Consider the following 25,737-nt stretch of genomic DNA (forward strand, 5'->3'; position numbering starts at 1 on the left):
TGGGAAATTAAACTGATAATGCTCTTAAAGGTGGAGTCAGCAATTCTAGAGAAAGATAGTTTATTATTGAGTCTTATTCCCAGGTCCTAAAAATACCTATATTTTGGGAATGAGATTCACATGCTGGATTTTCTAAACATGCATAAGGAGGAGCAGAAGTCTAGTTTCCTCTCAGACTACTTGAATTACATTATGCCGAAATGTTATAATGGAACTTTTGCCCAATGATGCCAAAAATACAGTGTTTACCCCAGCTTTAAATGGTTCAAACATTTAGGTTTCAGTAGAAGAGTCAGTTTGGCCTCATCTTAAAAAAATGCTTGGAAATTTCTGTGCAGTTATCATTGATGTCAGTACTTTTACGAGACAGATATCTCTCTTTTATGGACTCTTTTGGCAACATGAATGGTTTAAGTCCATCACTGCTGCTTGATAATGGGCACAGCCTCCTTCACCTCTTTTAAATGAAATTAACTGCACTTTAAAGGTAACAGTGAAAGCTCTCGCCATAATCAGACCTGATGGAGCTGCAGATGAAGGCAGTGGAAACAGGGTGGGGCTGGAAAACACCAAACACTGATTGTTCCCCACTGTGGCTATACAGCACAGGACAAACCACTGGACGGCCCCTGTCTCTGTCTCGATCTGTGTCTCTTGCCGTCCTGTTGCAGCAGTAGAGTCCCCACGTGTTAGTTAGTCTGTTAGTGAGTCGCGTCGTGTTACTTGTTCTGTGTCGTCTTCACTATTTCCTACGTTGTCATTTTGTTCCAAACCTGCTACAGATGGGTGAGCTTGGGTGCTTCCTGGATTCTGCCCTGAGTCGAGGTGTGGTGCGCCGACAGCTCGGTGTACGTGGGGTGCGTGGGTGGGTCACAAGGACCTGGAGGGCCCCCTCCGCCCACATGGTGCTGGTTGGGGGCCGACATGGGCCCAGCGCCATTGTAGTCCATTGTTTGGTGGTGGGGTGGCGTGGGGCCGAGGTGGTTTAGCCCATACATGGAGGGCCCCGAGCCAGCCATGGGTTCCACATAGCTGCCGGCCCCCACGTAGACTGGACTGGCTTGCATGTTGGTAGGAGTCCCGTAGCCGGCGCTGTTGGCCTGAACTAGGCCGTGGTGGGGGTGTGGTTCGCCGTAGTCCGGGTCTGGGGCGCCATACTTCTGCTGGGGGGGGCAGCCCTTCATTGGGACATTAGAGTAGGCAGTGGACATGGAGTAAGACACTCCCTGATGCGGCTTGCTGAAGGATGGCGGAGATGGGACATCATAGCCTGACCCTCCTCCTCCCCCTCCCATGGGGTGCATCGAGTTGAGGAAGCTGGCGGAGGACTGCATGGTCAGGGGCGGGGAGCCAGTTGGTGAGGGGCCTCCAGAGCTAGAGCTCAGGCCCTTGGACTTCTGGTCCTTTTTGTACTTCATGCGTCGGTTCTGGAACCAGATCTTGATCTGACGTTCGGACAGGTTGAGCAGGTTGGCCATTTCCACACGCCGCGGCCGGCACAGGTACCGGTTGAAGTGGAACTCCTTCTCCAGCTCAACCAGCTGGGCACTGGTGTACGCCGTACGAGCTCGCTTAGATGATGCCGATGAGCCACTGGTGGGACTCTTCTCGCCGCTGCTACCACTCTCTGCTCCTCCTGATGCTGAGGAGAAAGGAGAAAAGATCACACAGAGGAAGAGCAAGAGAGACAAATTTACAAAAAAAGAAATGAAAAAATGGAGAAAAAACTACCAAAGGAGACACTGGGGCAAAAATAACCCTAGAAAATGAAGAGGGTGAATGCTGGAGAAAAGAAGGAAGAAAAGAGTGGAAGTAAAAAAAGAAAGATATAGTATGAAAGAGGTAAAAAGATGAAATGAAAATTGAAAGAGCCAGAGAGGAAGAGAGAATAAAACACAATCAAGCTGCATGCTGGTGGAAATTGAAAGCATTCAGGTTCTTAATAAAGCAGAGGGGGGTCCAGGCATGCTGGCTGAATTATCCCTTGATATTAGTTGTCAACACTTCATAACAGTGGCAGTTATTAAGAGACGGAGGCCCTGGCGCTGGCCGAGGGCAGCTAAATTGCATCTTGACTGGAAAGACAAACCCCCCACAGCAACAGCAGCCGCAGCACAAGGACTACAGCTGGAAGTGAGTTTGATCTGTGCTCGCTTCAATCAGCTCGCCAAGAAAAGAAAAGTCAAACTTCTCATCACAGTCTGACTCCTGATAGAGCCGAAACCTATTCAGAGACTACTTGGTGCATCGTTAGTCAATCTTAGTGAGTGCAAGGGATAGAATTCTTCTTGTTTTTTTTTTAAATGGCAATGTGTATGTTACTCTCAGTAGTAAGCTAGTCATTTTGTCTTAAGGCAACAGAATCTGCTAAACCTCAAATCCACCAGCTCCTGTCACTGCTTGTAAAGCTCTGGGTGAAAACTGCTAATCTTACTCATATTAGCTACAATTAATGAGCATTTGGTTGATGATTATCACCCATCCTTTCAATCAGTTCTTCCTAAAAACTGTTGGTTTTCTGGTAAACCTCAAATCAGTATCCTGATCAGTCCTTCATTTATACAGAAAATGCAAGTAATTTGTGTCAGTGCAGCTGTACAGTAGGTCAGACTTGAAGTAGGATGTCTGTTAACTGTGATGGAAGTTCAATTTTGGTGACAATTTCATGGCTGGCCTTCATTTATTTCTTAAAAAAAAAAGAAAAATACCCGGTTTCTCAAGATAATGCACAGACCTTAGGCCTCTACTCATGGATAAGAGGCTCATGCTTGTAACAGTGTGTGCAACAGTAACAGTGATGCACTTGGCAGGTGTAGTTCAGTAGAAAGACAGTAGTTCCTACATGAAACTGCTCACAACAAGGTTTGTGGATCGTGATCTCTGGTAAGAGACACTGTTTTTCTAATGTATTTTTTAGTGCTTTGGGCACTACAAGCTGAGTGCCTTCTAGTTCCATTATACTGGAGAGAGGGCAGACATCTCTACGGCTGATATCTCCAAAACTCTGCAACTCACACCAAAACTCTCTAGATTATAAATAGTACTCTAGGTATGAAGAAAACATGTATTTTTGGTTTCGGGAAGAACTGTCCCTTTTAGCAGCAACAGATGATACTTTGCTAACTCTGGCCTGGTGTTTGTTCCAGACTAAACAGTGGTGCTGACCCACGGCACCTCCTCCATCTCTCTCTGTGAGTACATGCCTCTGTTATGAAAATGTTAGGATGTGTCTGTGCATTCTTGCAGTGTGTTCATACTAATAACTGCTGATGCAGTACAGTTCAAAGCTAGCACTCAGATCCTATCTCTCAATAATTGTATCCCTCTCAGCAGTATAAACAGTTGACTCTAGTGTTTATTTCTATGGACGGGGACAGAAAGATGAGAGGTAACCATCACATCATCTGTCTCACAGAGCGGTGACATCAGAGCACTTCATTTTCTCATCAATAAACAGTCTAATCTGTTCTCAACTCTATATCCAGTCAACTGGAAGCTTTCTGAATGCGAATATGAGACTCATATTCATTATGGCAGAGCATATTTTCTCTCATTGATAACTACCAATTCAAATAACATATCTGTCTGTCTGTTATCACACATGCAGATGATATTCAAATTTATCATCATGTTGTATTTTTCCCATTTGCTAATATCTTCCCTTTCAAACATCTGCTTGTCATTCTCCATCTCTCTGTAAATCTATTCATCTGTTATCGTACATGACATTTAAATTCATCCTGTTAATATCTTCCTTCTTGCAGCGGCTTTCCAAGGAGGTGCAAAAAGGAGAGTAGGAGGAGAGCAATCGGAAAGCAAATGATAACTAGAGGGTGAAAGACAGGATGAAGAGGTGCTGGAGGAAGAGGAGAAAGTAAATGAATTAAGGAAGGTGTACATGCTATTGGCTGCAGTTTGTGGTTAGCTAGACTGTTCAATCACCCACTGTCCTGTTAGTGTAATGGACCTATGATTGCTCAGTTGTCACTGATAAGAAAGTCAGCTGAAAGACAAACTGCCAGAGAAGTTTCTCTACAGAGTCCAACTTTTTATGTACTTTTGCTTAATATTTGTATTGCGAAACATCTTTTTCTCATCTATTTTTCTCCTCTGCTGGCACTGAACTGATCCAGGTCTCACCTTGTTTCAACAATATTCAAGATATAACTTTTCCTTTCTCTTTCTTATGCACATCTACCCTTCTTATGCTTATCCACCCAGTGCAGCATCTCCAACCACAGTGCCAGTTGCCACATATGCACAGGTTTTAGTAGAGATCTCTGCACAGACATGATGGCACCAAACCTGCAGCCTCACTGACTACATTTACATTCACAAAATATTCATTTTTTGCCATTATTCCAAACAAGACAGTTTTCCTTCTAAGTTGTATATATGGCCAATGAAAATGAATATTCCACTAATATTATAACTGTATTATAGTTATAACTAATATCATTTATATCTGGCCTTACATACTCACATAATGACATACATCCTGTAGTTTATATTATATAACATTCCAAAAGCATAGCAAAACATATCCAAAAACCTGTTGATATCCAAGTCCCTGATAATGTTCAATAGTGCACATGTTTGTCCTGTTAGCTAGCTAGTTTGTTTACAACGCATACAGCTGACTGCAAACAGGCAAGAGGCCATATTCTGAATGCACTGTATACATCCAAAGAATGCTACTAAAACCTGAATAATACCACCATATCCACCATCTTAATCAGAAAATACTATATTCAGAGAAAGGCCTAATCCAAACAGAATATACTGTTTACATGACCTGTATCATATTTGGAATATCATCATATTTAAAATAATTGTAGAAAAATAGTGTGCATGTAAAGATAGTCACTGTGATGATAAGTCTCCCAGAAGTCATTGCACCTGGTCAACACAGGGGGATAAGCTAGGCTAATCACCTCCTGAATCCATCTCTGCAATTAACACACAATCACAGTTGTGGCCTTCATCGAACTCTTGAAAACACCATGTTTCATTTGTACATATCATAACTTTACTTGTCCTATGAGTAAGTATATGGATGTTCTTCGCTATTGAAAATGTACATTTTCTTCCTGCTTTTTACTCATTTACTTTTACACTACTTGAGGTCTGCAGGAAAATGTGTCAGAATAGCAGACGTCTTACCATTCACTGTTTGCTATATTTAGGGATTTGAATGTTATTACCATTTGTAATGGGCTTTATTCACTTGAAATACTGAGTGGAAATGTATAGCAGAATGGATTTTGATTTGAGGTTTGAGCTAGCTTTCATGCTAACATGTTTTCTCCAGGAGATATATCAATGTTTCGTGAATCCAGTTCACTAGCCATTCATTCATTCATTCAACAGTTCATTCATAAGCAACATTAGATACCTAAAATGAGCTTGGACCAGAGCAGACTAATTCGCCAGCAGCTACAGATACATAATAACCAGCATGACTAGTTGCCTGTGGTCATTCCCTGCCTGAACCAGTGCCTGTGGAAACCTGCTTTGCCATAATAGTCTGAGAAACTCTTAAAATCCTCTGGGGATGTGGGGCTTGAAAGAGGACGGCGATAAGAGAGGTGAGGAAAGAGGGACGTGGTGATGGGAAAGAGAAGGCAAGATAATGGGAACAAAGACACTAATGAGGAAGGAAAATGAAGGGAGAAAGAAATAGAAGGAGGGCAGAGGGAGCTGAGGAAAGGAGTGATGAAGAAGAGAAAGAGAGAGACTGCTGCAGGAGGAATAATTATTCTGCTAGGCCATGTTGTTTCTGCAGTACTATGGGAGGGGGGTGGGGGGTCAGAGCAAAGACAGACAGAGAGACAGAGACAGGTGTAATCTAACACACCATTGCTAGAGTTGTTGCTGGGTGAACAGTTTTTCTGCTTGGTCGTCTGCCGACTCTCTTTCATCCAGGGAAAGATCTGCTTGGCCAAGGTCGGGTTGGGAGGCAGTGAGGAGGAAGAGGACGATGTGGAGGACGATATGGAGGAGGAAGAATTGGACGACTTATTGGGGCCTGATTTGGAGACTGAGGAGGCCCCAGCACTGCCACCCGGCTGCTGAGCCCCGGTATTACCATTGCTGGGGTTGGGAGGCAGTGGAGGGGACACCTGGGAGCCGGGGTGGTGCTCAGGCGGCAGGCTGGGCCGCATGCAGCTGCCATTCAACTCCTTGGTCTTGGCTAGCTGCTGCTGCTGCTGGTGGCTACCATTACTGCCCAGTGACTGTAAAGAGCAAGCAGAGCGCTGGTACGAATCCACATCCAGATGGGTTGCTGACTGGAAGGCCGGTTGGTGGTGGGACACTGGGACCGGGGCATCGTAGCCCCCAAAGCCATTGGCGGCTGCGGCTGCCGCCGCTGCCGCCCCCTGCACCTGATAGGACGAGTAGCCGCCAAAAAGCGTAGAGGAGTTGTCGTAGTATGTTGTCTTCTGCATTTCTGAGAGAAGTGGCGGCGTCTTCTTGTGCTCCGGTCCTTGTTGAGAGCCACTGCCGGAAGACCATTTGGTACCGGGGGTCACGTGACGGTGTCTCTCCAACGGTCCCCTGCAATCTGACCTGAAAGGTTAGGAGAGGCAGAATAAAGAAATAAGAGAGATAAATCCATCTTCCTCCAATGAAAGGCACCATGACATGAATAGAAACCACTGCTTTTCTTTTCTCACCCCTCCTTACCCTCCCCCTCCCTCCTGAGCCCAGTGCACAGCCTGCAGATGCTCTAGTGGAGGGGGCACAGGGAGGGCAAACTGTTCCCTCTCTATACACACACACACACACACACACACACACACACACACACACACACACACACACACCCTTATTACTGTTAAATTTCCATAGAAACCCTAAGATATATAGTAATTAAACATTATTGTTATTATTGTTATTATTATTTATTCATCATAATACAACAGAGTTAGTAAGATTTTGATGTAGTTCCCATCTTGCTACTCACAAAAAACTACATTTTATGGTTATAATTAGGCCCATTATCATTATTATTATTATTATTATTATTATTATCATTATTATTATTATTATCATCATCATTATTGTTATTATTATAATTGAGTGAAACATGGTAGTCTATCTATTCTTATGATTAATAATAGTAGTAGAATAATTATCAGTTGTTATTGTATTATTCACTAATTATTTTTCATCATTGAATCAAAGTATGGTGACAATGCTTCTTTTCTAATTCTAAGAAAAAAAAAAAATGAAATAAAATCTCTTTTCAGTATTGTTTTAAACATTTCTATATGCTGTTTTTCTTCTTATTCGACAAGTTCATTTAATTTGGAATGTTTTATATGTATATACATACATATATGTCTATAATAAAGCACTACCCCATCCTGTCTGGTGTTATTGAGGCTGAACATGACATTTTGTTGTGTAATGGCGGCTCTGAATGTGGCCTGTATATATTTTTCCTTTGTGACTGATGTAGGTAGCCTATTTCTGTCAACCTTCGCCTCGCACACATGATTTACTGTATTCCGCCTGCTCGGCTGTTACCTCACTCATCCCCACTCACAGGAGTCTATCTCCGGCAGCGGTCATTGCTGCTGAATAACAGGATACTCTTGCATCTCAGCGCGTTTGTTTTAACAGGCCAGAGGAAACGTGGCGGTAATGCGTATTATTGCGCGTAATTAAGATATATATATATATATATATATATATATATATATATATATATATATATATATATTTTAGACGGAGTAACAAAGAAAACCTATTAGTGTGAGTAAAAAAATCAACACCTCTATGTTGAAGATTATCTCAAAATATTATTTTATAAAAATCGGGGTTTAGATTTAAGGATGTACATTTTTTCCAGACGAAAAACGAAATTAAAAATAAATAAATAATAATGTAAAAAAGGAATAAATAATCAAACCAGCTGGACTTTGGTTTAGACAAAAGATGCCAACAATAGATAGATAGATAGATAGATAGATAGATAGATAGATAGATAGATAGATAGATAGATAGATAGATTCCCAGGAAGAAGCTTCACAAGTCAGTGATTCATTAGGGTCGAGTGGTCAGACTGCTCTATCATGGCCCCTTAAGGGAAAAAGGAGAGGAAGAAAAAGCAGAGCAGTATGTCCCTATCTCGCGCTCACCGCTGGGGTGGGCCTGTGGCCGCGAGAGGCCGGCTTGTCAGGCGCGAGGGAGCACCTGGCATTCATTTCTCCTCTGGAGATAAAATGTTTAACGGGCAGGAGGAGGTGAAGCAGACACACACTGAGCCTGAGCGTCAGCATGTTAGTGCTGCAGCTAAGTGATGAGCCTCAAATTAATTCACACGGTTATTATCGCAACAACAGCCCACACGGATATTATACACACGTAAATTATATTTATTTATTATGTCGTACAACTGAAGCTATGGCCTGTTAACAGACTTCACTGTGGACAAGCGTAGAAAAAACGAGGCTAGCCAAAGAAGAAATTAGCTAAAGTGCGTGAAAATAATGTGACAGTTACGCACAAAAGCTACGCTTCACAAAAAGAAACGATGTTGTCAGTTTGTGTTGTTACGATATTTCACATTCCTGCATATGCAATACCCTTTTTAAAAAATAAATAAATTAGCATACTAGGCCTACATGACACATTTCCTAAATAAACAGCGGTAAACAAGTGAAAAAACAGAGAATGCAAATCAAATAATGACCAGAGAAAGGTGCTTCCTAAAAAGAAAAAAACAGCAAACAAATAGTCCTATTTCAAATACAAATATTTTGGAGGTAAAATTGTGCTAAAATTATAGGCAAATATTTTTTTTATTTTTAAAGAAGATATTACAATTCTTCTTCTTTTTTTTTGATCAGACAGTCCAGCCCCACTCCAGCTCTCAGCACGTCACACATGTCAGCCATTTATCTTTCTAGTAGACAAGCTGGAATCCTAATTATTTACTCTGAGGAATAGTCCCAAGGAGAGAGAGAGGGAGAGAGAGAGAGGCCGTGGCAGTGAGTGTAGGAGGAATATGTTATTAAATCATATCGCTGTTTCGCCATTAAACGGGACACGTAATGTCTCTGCCCCTGGCTTGTAGGGCTACAGCTTAATACAATCACCAACTTTACTAGACGCCTCCCTGAATAATCCACTTATACTGACAGAGAAACAGCGACCCAAACAAAAACAACAGTGAGAGAGAGAGAGAGAGAGAGAGAGAGAGAGAGAGAGAGAGAGAGAGAGAGAGAGAGAGAGAGAGAGAGGGGTCGGCCTTGGTGTCCAGTGTCTGTGTTTTATCCTGGGATATAAAATTACAAATGGCGCCTGCCATGAAGAGCTATGCAGGCAGTGAGACAGAGAGAGAATGCATTAACTTGGACAATCCACGTATTCCTTATCCCATTAACAGACACACAGAAGAGAGGAGCCAATTATATGGAGCCGAGCCCAGGAACAATAAAGGATTGGCCTGATCAGAGCTATTGTTGCTGTATCCATAGCCTCCATTTAAATCATCAAGCAGTGACACCTCAATGTGTGAATAAAATTACAGAATTTTAGTAAGAATTAAAATAAATGTCAGATGTTATCGAAGTAATAAAACGAAAGGCCCACTGGGAGGAAACGCCAGGGACATGTGGACCATCCATAACAGAAAAAATGGTCGCCCATTGCTTTGTAAATAAATAGCTCTAAGTGAGGACGAGGCATGGGCAGAATAGGAGAAGAAATGAGAGGAGAAAAAAAAACAGAAAGAAAGAGGACAGAGATGGAAGGCCGAAAGAAGAAGGGGGGCTGCTTGCGGCGGGTAGCTACGGCAGCTTAAAGCATTGTGAACTCTTCTTGAACCGGGATTGAAGTCATACGGGCCATAAATCACTGAGCCAGCCACTCCGCCGTTCACAAACTGCACAGCGAACAAACACACTCTGTATTTCTGCTTTGTAGTTGAGCTGCTGCACTCCCGGCTGGCCTGCCTGCCTGCCGGTGATGCTCCTTACCTTCCTTAGCACCGGTGGTCCCGGTCCAGTCCGCCACGGACCCAACGACACCGCATCACAGTTTAGTCCTCACGCACGTTCACTAGGTAATCAATAACAATAATAAATAATTAAATAAATAACGAATCCGCTCGCTTTCTCTCCCGTTTTCCTCTCCCGTTTTCCTCTCCTCCTCCTCTTCTCTCCGCAAACCCGCTGCTCCTCTGGTGCTGTCTGGAGACTAGCACGGCTGCTCACCACCACCACAACAACACCTCCTGGAGCCAGCGGCGGCAGCAGCGGCAGCGGCGGCAGCGGCGGCGGCAGAGCGGGCTGCGGGAGGGCGGCGAGCCGGACACCGTGTGGCATGAGCTGGACGGACTCGAGGCGTCGGTGGGGGGCTCGATACGGGCAGAATGAACGGACAGGCTTGGTGTAGGCTACAGGCAGGCCAGCTAGCGCGCGAGCTGAACGAGCTTACCGGGAGCCTGCCTGCTGCCTGCTCGCGCCCCCCCACCCCCCCTCCACCTCCAACCCTCCGCCCCAGCACCAGCGCTGCCTGCACCGCTGCTGGCTGATAACAATGGCCTCAAAATTCTGTCTTTTTTAGCGTCTGTCGCTCTAACAGCCACACAGTCAGCCAGTAGGCAGTCAGTCAGTCATACAGCCTGTGAGGAACAGCTCTGGCGCAAAATGTCACCCCATCGCATTTTTGGGTTCTTCTTTTTTAATTCCCCCTCTCCTTCGTCTCCCCGGGTCTCCTGCCTCTCTCCCTCCGCGTCTTCCTTCTCTGTCTTGGGTCTGTGCTCCCACCGCGCTCCGGGCTCTGGAAGACTATATGTTGAGGGTTTATTCCATACGGCTAGCAGCGGCAGTTACAGCCTGTAGTAGTAGTTGTGGTGGTGGTGGTATCCCAGCAGGTATTCACTCTTGTTGACAACAAGACCCGGGTATCAGCGACGCTCACGGGGGTGTAACGGAGGAAATAACGGGGCTTGACTTGCGGACGCGTGATTCCCCCATCAAACAGCTCAGCGTCACTCACAAATTATGCTAATTTCACTGGCTGCTTGTAGGGCAGATGTGTTAGCCTACTGCCAGCCACAGAGGCTACTTGCCTGTGTTTTTCAAATTGGACTTTCTTCCATAAGCAGTTATGTTAACATATATCCCACACCTGACTGTTTTCACCAGGTGGCCTTTGGCATAACATTTTGCACAATAAAAAACATGGCGTTATTTTGTGGAGTTCCTATTTTAAAATGGTCTCTCCTCTCTTAAAAACTCAAAACTTTTTATGAGTTGGCCTATTTCTTGTTCATCTGGGAGAGTCCATCTTTACCCTTCTCTTCCTTTTCTAATTAGCAGGCTGGGCCATGTGCTAGTAGGCCAAAGACAACTTACATTAGACTTAAATGTACAAGGAGAACAATTTGTTGTAGAACTGCAACGTTTAGTTTAGATTAGATTAATTGGTTAGTGGACCAAAATAGAATTTGTTGTCAACCATTGATATTATTGAAAATTGATAAATCATTACAGTCGTTTTCAAGCAAAATGTCAGTCGTTTGATGGTTCGAGCCTCCTAAATGTGAGGATATGTTGATTGTCTTTCTAATTTAGGGAAGTTAATGAAGAGTCTTTGGGTTTTGGACTGTTGGTTGGGCATCATGTGGGGTTGAAGTATTTTTCACATTTTTTGACATTTTATAGAATAAAGGATTACTCAATTAATGCTGAAAATAATTTGCAGATGAATCAATAATGAAAATAGGGCTGCAACTAATGATTATTTTCAAAGCCGGTTAATCTGTCTAATATTATATTGATTAATCGATTAGTTGTTTGGTCTGTGGTAAAAAGTATCAATCCATGTTTCCCAAAGCGGTGATGTCCTCTAATGTTTTGTTTTGTTTGCAACCCAAATATAATCAGTTTATTGTCAGAGAGGAGTAAAGAAACCAGAAAATATTCACATTTAAGAAATTCTAATCAGAAAAGTTTTACTTTTTTTTCTTATAACATTACTCAAATTGATTAATCAGTTATCAAAAAAGTTGCTGATTAATTTGATAATCAACTAATGATCATTTAATCGATTTATGGCTGCAGCTGTAAATGAAAATAATTGTTCATATCAGTCCTAGTTTGTTGGATATGATGTTATTTAGGGATAAAGAGGATAAGAACTGAGAGAACAGCTTCAGACAGATACTTTCATTTCCCAATCAGAGGTTAGTGTTTCCTGCAGTTGGCTATAAAATAGTTCAGAGCAGTATTTAATCAGCTGGGATCATTAAATAAATATAACATTTTAGATAGCAACACCAACAAACAAGGCTTCCAGTCCAAAAAAATGACAAAAGCAAAATATAAATGATCCTAGTCTAATAAATAAACTATGGCAACAAGCTCGGGGGCTGCATTAGGCTATTACTGCACAGCTCACCTAAGAACATTATCATGGATGTGTTTTGGACAGATAGACAGCCTGTGAAACTAAAGAGGCTGAAAGCATTCAGCTCTTATTTCATAACACCTTCACTGTATTTCTATGTTGAGGCTAATGCATGAAATATCTCCTTAATGGCTGATAATATTTATATTTTCATGCTTTTAATTCTATTTTTACACCATGGTAGTATGTCACTTGAAATGCTAAAGCATTTATCTTAAAGTGTATCACAGCCATGACATAAAACAGCCAGATCCATAAGTTAAGTGAGTGGAGATATGTAGATTGGATGTTTTTGGATTGGATGTTGCTCTTTTGAGAGGAATCACTTCATTTAGACTGCATGTGTGCTTGTCATTCACCTGTTTAATGAATTAATTTGGTAATATTTGGTGTCATTTTCAAGGCAACATGAGCTGTTGCTCCCTTTCTTTTCCCTTCTTTTCTCCCTGCCTTTCCAGGAAATGAGTTTTTTTTTTTTTTGAAATACTTGTTTTTACAGAGCCCCTCCTGCAGCTCATTCCATGTCTCCCTGCAGAAACTAGACACTTACTCTGTATTGTTAACATTTCAACACCTCATCTCCCCCCGCTGCTGCTTATGCACAGAAAAAGGTAAATAAAAAAAATGGAAGCCTAAATGGAAGGCAGGAGACTGATATAAAAGCTACAGACAACAGTGACAAGGTGACAAATCAAAAAAGGGTAAAAAAAAAAAAAAAAAAAGGACTGATATGTGCTGCACAGCCTTTAAATTCTACACTTCCAGGTCATTTTAAAGAAAGAACATTACAAGGGGGTGGGTTCTTGGGTTCTTCCCTGTGTTTTGACTGAACACACATGGGAGGAAGAAGGGAGCAGCAGCATTTGAAGAAAGAGATGAAGCTGCCTCAAAAAGAAGCGAGAAAGACTGACAAGAAAACCCAAAAGAAAAGAGACACATAGGTGAGAGCAAAATGAAAATGAAAATATGAAGGTGTCTTACAATGTTTTCATACCCCCCACCCACCACCACCACCACCATTCACACACACCTACGCTCTCTCTCTCTCTCTCTATCTCTCCCTCTCTCTGTGTGCGTGTCTCTTGAGCTCTCTCTCCCACTTCCCTCTATTTTTATTATTCAGGACGCTACCCCTGTCGTTTATGGCTACGTAAGATTTATGAGTTTTCTCGCACCCAGCAGCGTGTGTGTGCGTGTGTGAGTGTGTGTGAGTGTGTGTAAACAGCCCAACTTTAAAACAGATAGCATTCGCTGTGGGCTGCTGAAATGAGAGGATGAGCTCCGTGTAGGTGGAAGGTGGGAGCCTGAAATGTGTCCGTCTGCAACTTTTCCTTCAAAGCAGCCTTTTGTGCGGACTGAAGGATCTAATTCATTACTCATTAACTTAACTACTAATCAGCGATTTTTTTTGTCTCTGTCTTTCATTTTTGTCCATAGAGCAACAGTGTGGGAAGAGAAGTGCATGCGGAGCGGATTACATATATGTACTGACTTGTGAAAGCACGCCGGTGCTTGTAAAGGATGGCACTTTTTCTTTATTTTCCTTGGATTGCAGACGCGCATCGACGGCTCCGTGTTTCGGATTGGGTCACGGATATTGGGTTTCACAACTGAAACTCTGTGCGTTGCACAGCCATGGAAATCCTCTCTCATTTTTTTTTTCTTTTTCCCCTCAGGACTTCAGAAATGTAGACCACTGAAGATGACACAAAGGAATTTCCTCTGACTGGGATTTAAAATCACGTTTAGCCGCAGTTTTACTGTGTTTTATGTTGCTGAATATGTAAAATATTCATCACAAATGAAGAGTTATTTGTAAAATTGTTCCTTTATATGCTGAAAGAAAATAACTTAAAGCATCTCTACAACTATGACCCATTTCATGCTGCTATAATGTCATTGCTATTGCTGCTATTATTATCCCACTGCTAGTGTTAGCATGAGTGTCATTACTGCAGTTACAAAGCGCTGTTTTAATAACTGTCTTATCACATGATGAACTGACCCTGGGTATGTTTCCTGCTGCGGCTCTAACCCGCGGCCATCACACTGCCCTTCACACCTCTGGATTATATTACATTAACACGTGTCATTACATTATATTACACCACTCACACACATGCACACACGCATACACACATATACATATACACACATATACACATTTCGCATGCATTCGGCTGCACCTTTCTACAAATCTCGATTTTAGAAGAAGAAAATAAAATAAATATTATGAAGTAAGTCATCTATTACGGTCACAAATCACCAACATCTTCCTAGAGTTTGCAACATAACTGCGTTAAATTACTCTATGTAATAATAATAATAATAATAATAATAATAATAATAATAATAATAATAATAATAACCATGGTTAATACTAAACAATAAAATAAATAAATAATGAATAAATAATGACAAAACAAAAGTGTAGCACATGGCAGAGATTATTAGTCTACAAAGACTGGGTACATTTCGGTACGGATAACGAAAAAGAACTGTATTAAAATAACCTTCTTTTTGTACAAAAAATAAATAAATAATAATAATAATAAAACCGCTGAGCACAGATATCACCTTCCATGCAATTACCACATTTTCGAACGGTCTAATAATGTGTGGATGAATTACACTTCGAACACACCCACAAAGTCGTTCTAACATTACACAGCATCCTAAAGAATAGTATAAAACAGCAGCAGGACTCACCGAAAGATTTCCTCTTATTTCCTGATGTTTTGATGGAAGAAAACGGCTTCCAGAAAGCTCCTAAGAACTGCAGGAGAGAATGTAAGAGAAAAAGAGGGATATAGAGGGAGGGGGGAGACAGGAAAGAAAGAGATAGAAAGAGATATGCAATCAAAAGGTCTCAGTAAAAATCCGATACAGAGCACAGACCTCTTGTAGTCTAATCGAACGGTTTTGGGACGGGAGCAGCCGCTGACAGGTACTGCTGACCTTAAATTATTCCCGGTGAAATCCCGGAATAAAAGTAATAAGAGCGGAGAGAAGGATGAAGGGCTGGGTGGGAGTGATCTGAGGTGGTATTGATTCTGCTTATCATATTACACACCCTATTATATTTATATTTCCCTGTGTTTTAAAAAACGGTGAAAATCTCTGATCTGCTGGTGGGAAACTCTTCAACATTTGACGCGGAAAAATGGCGGTCCTTCCCAAACATTTAAAACTCGGAATGGAGAGACAGAACAATTCGAAAATGTTAGAAAATTATACATAAATAATTTGAAACAAGACTGTGGATCGAGGTGTAAACCCCAAAAGAGAGAGAAAAACTGTATAATGTAATATGAATAAAATTACGTCTTCATGATTTATTATATAGCAAAAAACAGAAGTAGCAACGTGTTGAGACAACATTAAGATATAAATTGTTGTATTAATAATAGATCAAGTACAAAGAACTATGACAAAAAGTCACTATTTGAAATATACATAAGTTACAATGAACATCATGCATGGGGTACGTCTAAATCCTGATCTCATTCATCCAGGAATTGTCATAAAAATCATTGTTAAAACCTCAACGTTAACTCATACTGTTTGCGTTAATTGCCTACCGAACGAAGAAGGAGTTCTAAAAAAGTCCGAAATGTGGCTGACGTAAATATAATGTAAATAATATAAGATGGTTTTATTCATTATCTTATGTAAAAAACATACAAATATCAAGCTCATGTGAGAAATTTAATAAATTAGGGCATTAATATTACATCAAGTGAAAGGAGCTATATGACGAAAATAGTCAAAATCTAAAATAGAAATGAGTTAAAATGAACAACATACATAGGGCGCATTTCAATTCTCACTCCCTTAATCTTATTGGGAATTATCACAGAGACATAATTTACAGCCCAGTGTAAAAACCTTCATGTTAACACATATAAAGTATTTGCATCAATACTGAACAAATCCATAATAATCGGGATAAGAACGGCTTGTAAAAAAAAAGTCCGAAATGTTGTTAAACACCAAACGGCCCGACAAGGAAAACAAATGAGGAGCAAAGGAGAAAGAGAAGCGGCCCCATAAGGCGAACAGCTGTTTCCCAGCGGCTCTACAATCCACGGAGCCCATAAATAACTTAAGCATCAGTCCGAGAGAAAAAAACACATCCCGGACAATATTTAGTGTTGCTGCCCGGCTGTCCTCATGTGAGCGCCTAGAGCAGGAGCCTTCATCCCGTCCGATCAGACGCATACTCCGCGGTAGATACACATCCATCCAGAGGAGGAAAAAAGCTGAATCGTATAATTGTATAAGAGCATCCAGAATGAGAAGGTGTCCGTGTTGTTGCATTGTGGCTGTTGTATATTATTAAAGTGCTGGAATAAAATCTCTCTGGCTGCGCTGCTTCTGTTTCTGCCCCTGACAGCTTCCCCCAAACACATAAATCAAAAGCAAGGATCCCCCGACCTCCCCGTACCAGCCTACACCACCATCAACACCATCACCACCACCACTACTACTACTACTACTGCTGCTGCTGCTGCTGCTGCTACTACTACTACTACTACTATAAAGTTATTTATTGTCTCCTTCCATGCACTCACGCACAGCTCTGGCTGCCGTCCATCCCCATCGCAGCACAGACCGGGGCTTTCCTCCCTGTGTCCCCCCCTCAGCCCCGCGGGTTAGTCAGAAATTTGGAGCCAGCGGAGCAGGAGTGGACTAATCTAAAGTTGCCCAGAAAGTGATGCAGGGGCCGACTAGCTTAGCCAGCTAGCCTATAGGCCGAGACAAAGGGAGGAGGCCGCCGCCTCCAGAGCCCCAGAACAGCTGATGAGCCAAATTTTGAGTGGAAGAGGAGGCAGAAGGAGAGAGAGGAGGACTCTGACATGAAAATCAGTGCTCCTGATGGAGCAGAATAGAAATAAAAGACTGCGGAGGAGTGTTTTTCTTAGGGTAGATGAAGCGAGAGTTTGATATTATGAACCAAACAAGAAGCAACATAGGTGGAAGCAACAAAGGGCTTGTTTGTGCATTATTTAATAGAGAGCATAATAAGGGAGTGAACAACAAGTTCAGACTCCAGGTAGGTGAAGTGGCAGATGGATGGAACAAAAACTAAAAGTGTCAAAGTATTTTCACCCAAGTTAAACAATTTTGTGACACTGGTACTTTTTTTGTATTTTCTGAGATGTTATAGTTATCTGGGGCTGCAACTATCAATCGTTGATAGGATTATTTTTGGATTAATCAATTAATTAATCCTGTCACAATCTTTTCTCTGTGCTCCAGCAATTATACAGCTGCAGCTGTATATTTATCTGAATTCTGATTATTTTGAAAGATGCTCTTCTCTCTTAAAACATGACACAATGTTAGACTTTAGAGTATCCAAACAATGGTGCAGATAACATGACACCGTTTTGAGATAAACACTCTAAAAAGGAAGAGGAAGAATGCCTTTTCTGCATCTTACAACTAATGCTACATTTCTTACAACTCATTCATTGTATTTTTTTGTAGTGTGGGTTGGGGGGGGGGGGGGGGTTAGTGGTGATGGATGGATGGATTTATTTTGATTATTTCTGTTGCAGCTTCTTTTTAAAGTCTCAGATGAACTGAACAAACTTTATCACTATGCTCTGCTCTTATCTCTTCCTGGTCTGGTGGTGCCATCACCGGCGTGCCTCAGCCCACACGCAGGCACACGCAGGCACACGCACACACACACACACACACACACACACACACACACACACACACACACACACACACACACACACACTAAACAGCTTTACACAAATTCCCAAGTCTGTCTGTTGGATATAAACAAACTGCTGTGGTGTTTCCCGGTTTGCTGGAGCTAAAAGTTTCATGCTGAGTTTTATACTTCTTTAACCTTAGATCCAACTGAAACAACACAAACACAACATACAAGTAAAACACAACTGAAAAAGTTCAGACATTTTGGTATCAGCATCAGTGCTGTTACTTTGCAGCAATGGTAAAAATGTACTGTGTGGTATAAACACAGGAGCTGAAAGCCTCCCAGAGAAGCTCTCACATGGTGATATATTGGTGCATAGCTCTCCAAAAGTGACCTTTGACCTAGAGGAGCAATAGCTCACTTCTTTAATGATCAACCCACTGGCAAAGTGCCAGAGAATCCCATTTGATGATTTAATCTTTCAGCAACCTTTTAACTTAGAATTTAACTTTCAATCGAAACCATTGGGTTTCTTCTTTTTTTCTTTGCTGTTGATATGACAGCTGGTAACAGACAGAAAATAAAATAATATAAAAGTAATCTCAACCAACTCTGACACAATAACAAGGTTATTGTCATCATTATGGAAGCAAGATTTATCATGTCAAATATACTTACATCTAACAATTGTGAAAATGAAAATGGTTCCAGCCACGGGTCACAGATCAAACATAAAAATCTTTCTAAATCACTTTCAAACAAAACTAGACAAAGATGAACCTCTGAAGGTAGTTGCAGCAGCTGCTGAATTAAAAAAAAACCCCACCAACTTCAAAATGCCCTGGCCTCAAACAACCTATCTGTTCAACACATCCCCCCATGTGTATCCAATTTCCGGATCTGATGTCATTTACTGCAATGTCAGTGGGCTTCTGGCCTCTCACATTCTTCTCAAATGATCTCCACAGTTAGAATTTCATTTAGTTTGGAAGATTTATCCTGGTTCTTTTCACAGAAGCCAAATTCCTTGTTTTGGTCTCATTGCAACATCAAACCAAGTCCCCTAAGAACCAATTTAGAGCATATTTTTAGACACACTTTGGTTTACATGTGAAACCATTCACAGTCATAATATATAAACCTTTACACAGTTGTATCCTGACACAGTGGTAGAAGAAGTATTTAGATCCTTTACTTAAGTAAAAGTAGCACTGGTGTAAAATACTCCATTACAAGTAAAAGTTCTGGATTCAAAGTCTTTCTGTAAAAGCACAAAAAAGAATTGGCATGAAAATATACTTTAAGTACTAACAGCAATGCAGAATGGGCCATTTCAGAATCATGTGTTTAATATTGGATTATAAGTATTAATTCCTTAATGTGTTCATCACTTTCATATTGCAGCTGGTAAAGCTGGGGCTCATTTTAAAAATATATTATATATTGCTAGGTATGATACTAATACATTATGATTTAATAATTGATTTATATTTTGTATTAATAATCTAAATTTGGAAAGTATTATATTACTACAACTTTACAGTACATGTCGTGGAGTAAAACATACAAGATTTGCCTCCAGAATGGAAGAAAATACTTGAGTAACTTAGGTACAACATCAAACTTGTTACTATAAGTAAAAGTACTTAGTTAAACTGGTCACTTTTTTGCCTATTTTTTTTCTCTGCTATAGAACATTTTATAGTAAGTTCTAGTTTGCCTTTGCATGATTTACTGACTTACCAAAAACTAACTTATGTTCAAATAGGACACATGCTTTCAATTCCTATAACAACATTTTAGATAAGTCCTTTTTTATTCATTTGTTGAGCCCATTTTGTCAAACAACAACAACAACAACAAAAACCCTAAACAAACTAAAAAAGGCTAAAACACACAAATAAAAAGAGTTCGAGTCCCTCTCTTGAATTTTTGACTTTTTTGGGCCTTTCCCAAAGATCAGTCAATATCCATACTTCTTCTGCCAAAAGGACATTTTTCATCAAGTCTATCTGAAGCTTTCCTTGAAGAGTAATGAGGTTGAACGGTCATGCAGCATCATCACTAACACCACGACACAGACACACCAAATGGGCAAGCGACGACAAACCCATACTGCAACACATTTCATGTCCTCACCTCCTGACACACAAGTTTCAACACTGGTTTTCAGGACGTAGATATGCACTATAAACTGAGAGAGAGACACCTTGCATGTTCCTGTTCCATCCAGTTTGTTTAATTAAAGTGTGGGTAAAGGATTTTGGGGTTTGTTGCCCGTGCAGTTATCTATAGCCAGTTATCAGTCAAGTATGTCTGTGCAAATCAAAGCAACACCACTAAATCACATTTTGAAGGCTTATGATCAAACTCAAATCAAACAACTTCTATGTACTGACAACTTTGTTTGAAATGCATCAAATAAGAAATAATCATATCTACTTATTCTTAATCTCTATTATTTCATTATGAAGGTTTGTGGAATAAACAAACATGCATTCATAAGGAATACTTTGAGCTCATTTCACAACCAGTCAAAATTACATCCACATCCATGTGTGTGTGTAAATGTGTTTCCAAAGACTGCTTTTTCTCAGTTACATCTAACAGCTTGACATGTGTTGTAGACCAGGGTGGGAGCTGGAGCATGTTAGATGAAATTACATCGTCTGCTGTTACGATATACATCCCTCTTATTTTGTGAACACATTCTTTTCATTCAGGCTTATGAAATCTGAACAAATCTTCTACTTATAAAGTCTGCTGCTCCTGGCTCTACACACATAACTGACGCATTACGCTCATCCTGTGTACAAAAGACCCATTTGAATCCTGTTTAAGCCACAGACTTCTGCTGAAAAGTTCCTAATTCATGGTCTCAGAAGAGTTTGCAGGGATCATGCATGAATTTATCAGCCATCAGAGCTGAAGTTCGACTTAACAGTTTATTAACGAGAAGCAGACTCAAGGTGGTGGGTTGGTAAAACTTTTTACAAATATCTAAGAATGTCTATCATTCATAGATGAGATTATAAAGATTATAAACTCTGTAATGTTTCTGAAATAGAATAATGTCTTATATCAATAAAGTAAAAGTAATTAAATAAAGTGGCAGCACTGTATCAAGGTAGCAGTTATAAGACACTTGTCATTTTGGAATGAAGGTATTATGAACGCTGAATTTATATTGTGTTTACGGCTTATAATACTTTATAAACCTTGTTACAACTTGTTGTGCAAGATTATAAACATTGTAAAGCATTCTTTAAAGACTTATAAATGCATAAAAATTTGTTATGAAGGTGCTTATAATGCATTATAGATGTACCTTGGCAGAAAGTGCCACCAAAATGTGTTTTGGCTTTTTCCTCTTTGAAATTAAAATTATTTATTTGCATGATCTTTATATTTATTAGCAAAAATCAAATCTTATTGTAATGTGATGTTTGTTTTTTATTAATTTAATTTCTACATTTACAGTTCCACATCATGTTGATTTAATCAAACCATTTTTACATTGAGTAAACTTGACCAAAACTTTACTTAAGTACCTAACTTAAGCTAAATCATGTAAAGCTACTGCAAGGAGTTTTCTGCTGGTTATTACACAGCCACAGTTTATTACTGATGCCTTCATATGATCAATTAAAGGGACCATCTATCAGCTATCAGCAGGTCATAAGGGAGCCACTTTCAATTTGAAATTCTGTTTTGTGGTTATTATGGTATAAACACTGATGGTTTTGTCCACAGAGGCCTCCAAAATCAGCAAAATATGAAAGTTCCTTGTAGAAGATTTAACCAACTATGTTGCATTACATTAATTTATGTTATGTTATTACAGCTTATCGTATCCATTGAGCCAACACCTTAGTGTCTTTGTCTCCAATCCTCCTCTCCAGCTGCAGGCAGGGTCACCCATCTCCCTGAAGAGTTTGCCCCTGTGTCACCAACAGTCCTGCACCAGAGACTCAAGTCATCAGCGCCTTCCTTTGACAGAGAGTTAATCTTTATCAGAGATGCTAATCTTTAACCTCCAACTCAAAGAAAGCCCTGACACCACCAGAGACAGAGACAGAGAGAGTGAGTGAGAGAGAGAGAGAGAGAGAGAGAGAGAGAGAGAGAGAGAGAGAGAGAGAGAGAGAGAGACAGAGAGATAGAGAGAGAGGTTTAGAGGAAGGTGGGGTGTGGGGGTCAAATTGCCCTTTCTGCTCCTGGGCCATGAAAAGTGCCAAGCTCACCAAGTCTGTCAGACATTGGAAGAACAGGGATGAATGTGACTGCTTGCTTGTGTGTAAGTATGTGTGTGTGTGTGTGTGTGTGTCTGTGTGTGTGTGTGTTCAGGGTGGTGCATAGAAATCATGAAAGAAAAGGTTTATGAAGGGTTGGTTTCACCTTTGTCTGCATTCTGATGCTAAAATAAAGTTGATAAACTGTACTCAAATGTTGTGGAAAGCCTGCAGTGTTTCCGCATGTTTTGCTCTGACATTTTAATACTGACATGTTTGCATAACTCTGACTTTAAACAGCAAAAGTGATTCATGGTTTCGTGGTGATAGCATGTTGGATGTTAAAGTTTTATAAAAGATTCAAGGAAATCTTAAGTAATCACACATGGGACTTTTGGTTTGCTTATTAAGAGCTTGCATTAATTAGTATTTGATTTGACAACTTCCTACAGCCCTCGTCACAAGAAATATCATGTGTGAAAAGCAGCGGGTTCTTCAGTTAAAGTCAGGCTGAAATCTTAAAGCTGATTGTTGGGTTCTTGTGTGGAAAGTCAAAAAAGCCTTAGGGTTCAGGAGGATGTTTCAAAGTCTTCCTGCATAATTAACTCTCATGTTGTATTAAAGGAACTATTCCCCACTTTCCATCTGGCCTGTAGTGCAGTTTATCCATCTATACTGTTTTGATGTGAGTTGCAGAGTTTTGGAGATATTAGCTGTGTGAGATTCCTGCCTTCTCTCAAAGATGGTACTACATGACACTAGTCCTGTGATGCTCAGAGCATCAACAAAATACACTTGAAAAACTCAACAGCAGTGTGTCTTTCCAGAAATCATGACATAGTTACTGTGAATAATCCACAGACCTTGTCATATTTCTTTCTGCAGTAGAATCTACTAGACCTACTTTAGAATCTACCAGAACTACTTCATTTCTAATAGAAAGAAAGTAGTTCCAACATGAAGCTACTCACAACAATGCGTGTGCATTATCTAGAGTAACCAGGTCATGGTTTTTAGACAGAGACACAAGTTTTGAGTTTTTCAAATGTACATTTTTGGTGCTTTGAGCATCACATGACAAATGTCCATTATGCTGAAGGGAAGGCAGACTTCAGCTGATATCTTCAAAACTCAAAATGGGGGGGTGCATGTTTTTTTGCTTGTGGGGTGATTTGGTGGTGAACCGTCCCTTAAAGAATATCCATGCACAGCTCCAGTCCAGCATCAGGTCAGTTTGTGAAATAGTCACAAAATGGAATCAATAAATTTATGCATATGGACACAGAATGCATTTTTTCTTGACAGTCAGAACTACTTTCAAAGTAATAAGGACAGATGTAGCAAGTAAGTCCGAACAACACTTTCACGAGACCAGTGTTTGATTCCAGTGTTAAGAACAATAGTCAGTGTTGATTATTTTAAAGGTCCGGTGTGTAAGATTTAGACTTTACAAGACAAATGCAACATTCTCATTTTAACATCATTCACAATCTTTTTCTAAACCTATCCAAGTATTTTTTTTAAAGCTAAACCTAAAGAATCTGCAACCATTTTACAGTGTAAACCACAAGAGTTATGTCACTTGACTTGTGTGATGTGTGAGCCTGTTAGTGGTGGTACTCTCTACTGGTAATCTATGTTGTTTTGGGAGTATTTGGCAATCGGCCTCTGTTGTGTATGAAGCTGTGGCAGGATGACTGTAGTTTGTGGCTGTCCACTGGAAGCCACCTCAGTCCAGTAACAGAGCATCTTTTTAAGTTTTGTCATTGTGTATCCAGTTGTCTGACCGATGGTGGATGTTTGATGTGGATGTGATTTCAGGACTTGCAGCAACTGTGGCTGCCTGTTGGTCAAAAAAAAAAAAAAAAGACAATTTCCTGCAGTCCACCCAGGGACAGCAGCACTCAGTGATATGTATCTGTAGTAATTTGTGGTTTGGCATTGCCTTAAAAATGGATTTTCCTAAGTTGTTATTATATAGCTTTGAGGCCTCATTACACTGAGTGTTGAACAAGCTGCACCAGTACAACAGGCCTGTATCCATTTCCTAACAACATGCTCCTCTTATGACACATGGATCAGAAAAAGAAGCCAGTGATTGTAATATAATCAGGCCACTTGGCCCAGCAGCAGCCTGTTACAGCAGGAGAAAGCGGCTGTATGGATCTCGGCCAGACCTGTCAGCCTTTATACACTGCGACAGCGTTAGGCGTACTTGCCCCCACTATTTTACTCTGATTGGTGTTTTGCCCATAGTTTGTCAGTGATGTATGAAAAAATCAATTAAATCACGGCTGTGTTGGAGTTGCGGTGGGTTTTTCATGACTTTAAAGTCTCCATACCCGGAAGTAAGCAAAAACCACCAAGGTCAAGCAAGCTTTCACAGAAGTTGTCTGACCATTACTTGATATGACGAACATACAGAGCAGTGGCTCCCCACCTGTTTGACCTGCAACTCCATAACATTAAGAAAAGTCTTCTTGAGACCCCCAATCACAGGTGATTAGAGCTTTACTAATGAAAAAGAAATCAAAATCAAAATAAAAGAGCTTACTTTTATCAGACACAACAGGTGTGTTGTGTAGACAGACTTTCAGATATTTTGGTGACATTTTAGCACACTGAACTGCCAACTTTTATCAAATACAATGTGCTCAGATTCACTGCACCACAGGCTGTATGGATTGTAGCTGCTTCACTGGTCCAATCATATGTTGAAATACATTGAAGAATACTTGTGGTGACTGGCTGAAGAAAAACACACAAAGAGTCATTTTTTCGTAGATCTGGGAACAAAAAGGATCAAATTCAACTTGATTGGAGAAGTTTCAGCTTGGTACTTACTTAAATGGATATCTTAAAGTATTGAGTGCTGATACCCAGCCCTGTGGGTTATGTGGGCATGATTGGTGGGCAAATGAATTTTTACTTCTCAGATTATTTTATTGGAATGATTTTTATCTGAAGACAGGAAATTATCCTGTATTTTACAAGCAAAAAACAAAACTACTTTTGTAAATGATCTAGCAGCCCATAGTTTTATCTTTTGATCCATTGTGGGGGCTCATGACCCACAGGTTGAGAACTCCTGATCTACAGTGACCATTTGTAGCCTACCTATTTAAACAATGATTTTCTTATCATTATAAAGTTACAAATTATGATGAAAAAACAAATAAACTTTAGGAACATGAACTTAAAACTATAACGAACAGGTAGAAATGATCTTACAACATTTGTCCAGTAAAAGTGTTATGTCTTCTTTTTGCAGACTGGGTAACCATGGGAATGTGATAAGTCAAGATAATCTTATATTTGCATTGCTAAATACAATAAATAAATAAATAAATAATACCAAAAGGCCATAATAGATGCACTTTTTGGGTAGATGATGTTTTTTTTCTG

The 25,737-nt window shown here is 40.4% G+C and overlaps 1 protein-coding gene across 15 annotated transcripts in view; it reads right to left on the bottom strand.

Annotated features, from left to right (window-relative positions):
• Positions 1-25,737, bottom strand: part of hoxb3a (homeobox B3a) — a 139,300-nt gene that overhangs the window by 38,712 nt on the left and 74,851 nt on the right. For 6 of the 15 annotated variants that reach the window (XM_084745118.1, XM_084745120.1, XM_084745117.1 and 3 more), the window contains 3 exons: positions 15,136-15,202; positions 5,858-6,570; positions 1-1,642 (listed from right to left, as the gene is read on the bottom strand). The exon at positions 1-1,642 is cut by the window's left edge and continues 688 nt beyond it. In XM_084745118.1, the coding sequence (XP_084601244.1) occupies positions 777-1,642; positions 5,858-6,449 (1,458 nt within the window). In that variant the 5' untranslated portion in view covers positions 6,450-6,570; positions 15,136-15,202 and the 3' untranslated portion in view covers positions 1-776. Of the gene's footprint in view, positions 1,643-5,857; positions 6,571-8,147; positions 8,225-9,989; positions 10,471-15,135; positions 16,024-17,000; positions 17,152-25,737 lie in introns of those variants that run through there. The other 9 variants (XM_084745124.1, XM_084745121.1, XM_084745131.1 and 6 more) reach the window with 7 other exon arrangements.

Source organism: Lutjanus erythropterus, chromosome 19 (genome assembly GCF_056507025.1).
Source record: "Lutjanus erythropterus isolate fLutEry1 chromosome 19, fLutEry1.hap2, whole genome shotgun sequence".
Taxonomy (NCBI): domain Eukaryota; kingdom Metazoa; phylum Chordata; class Actinopteri; order Lutjaniformes; family Lutjanidae; genus Lutjanus; species Lutjanus erythropterus.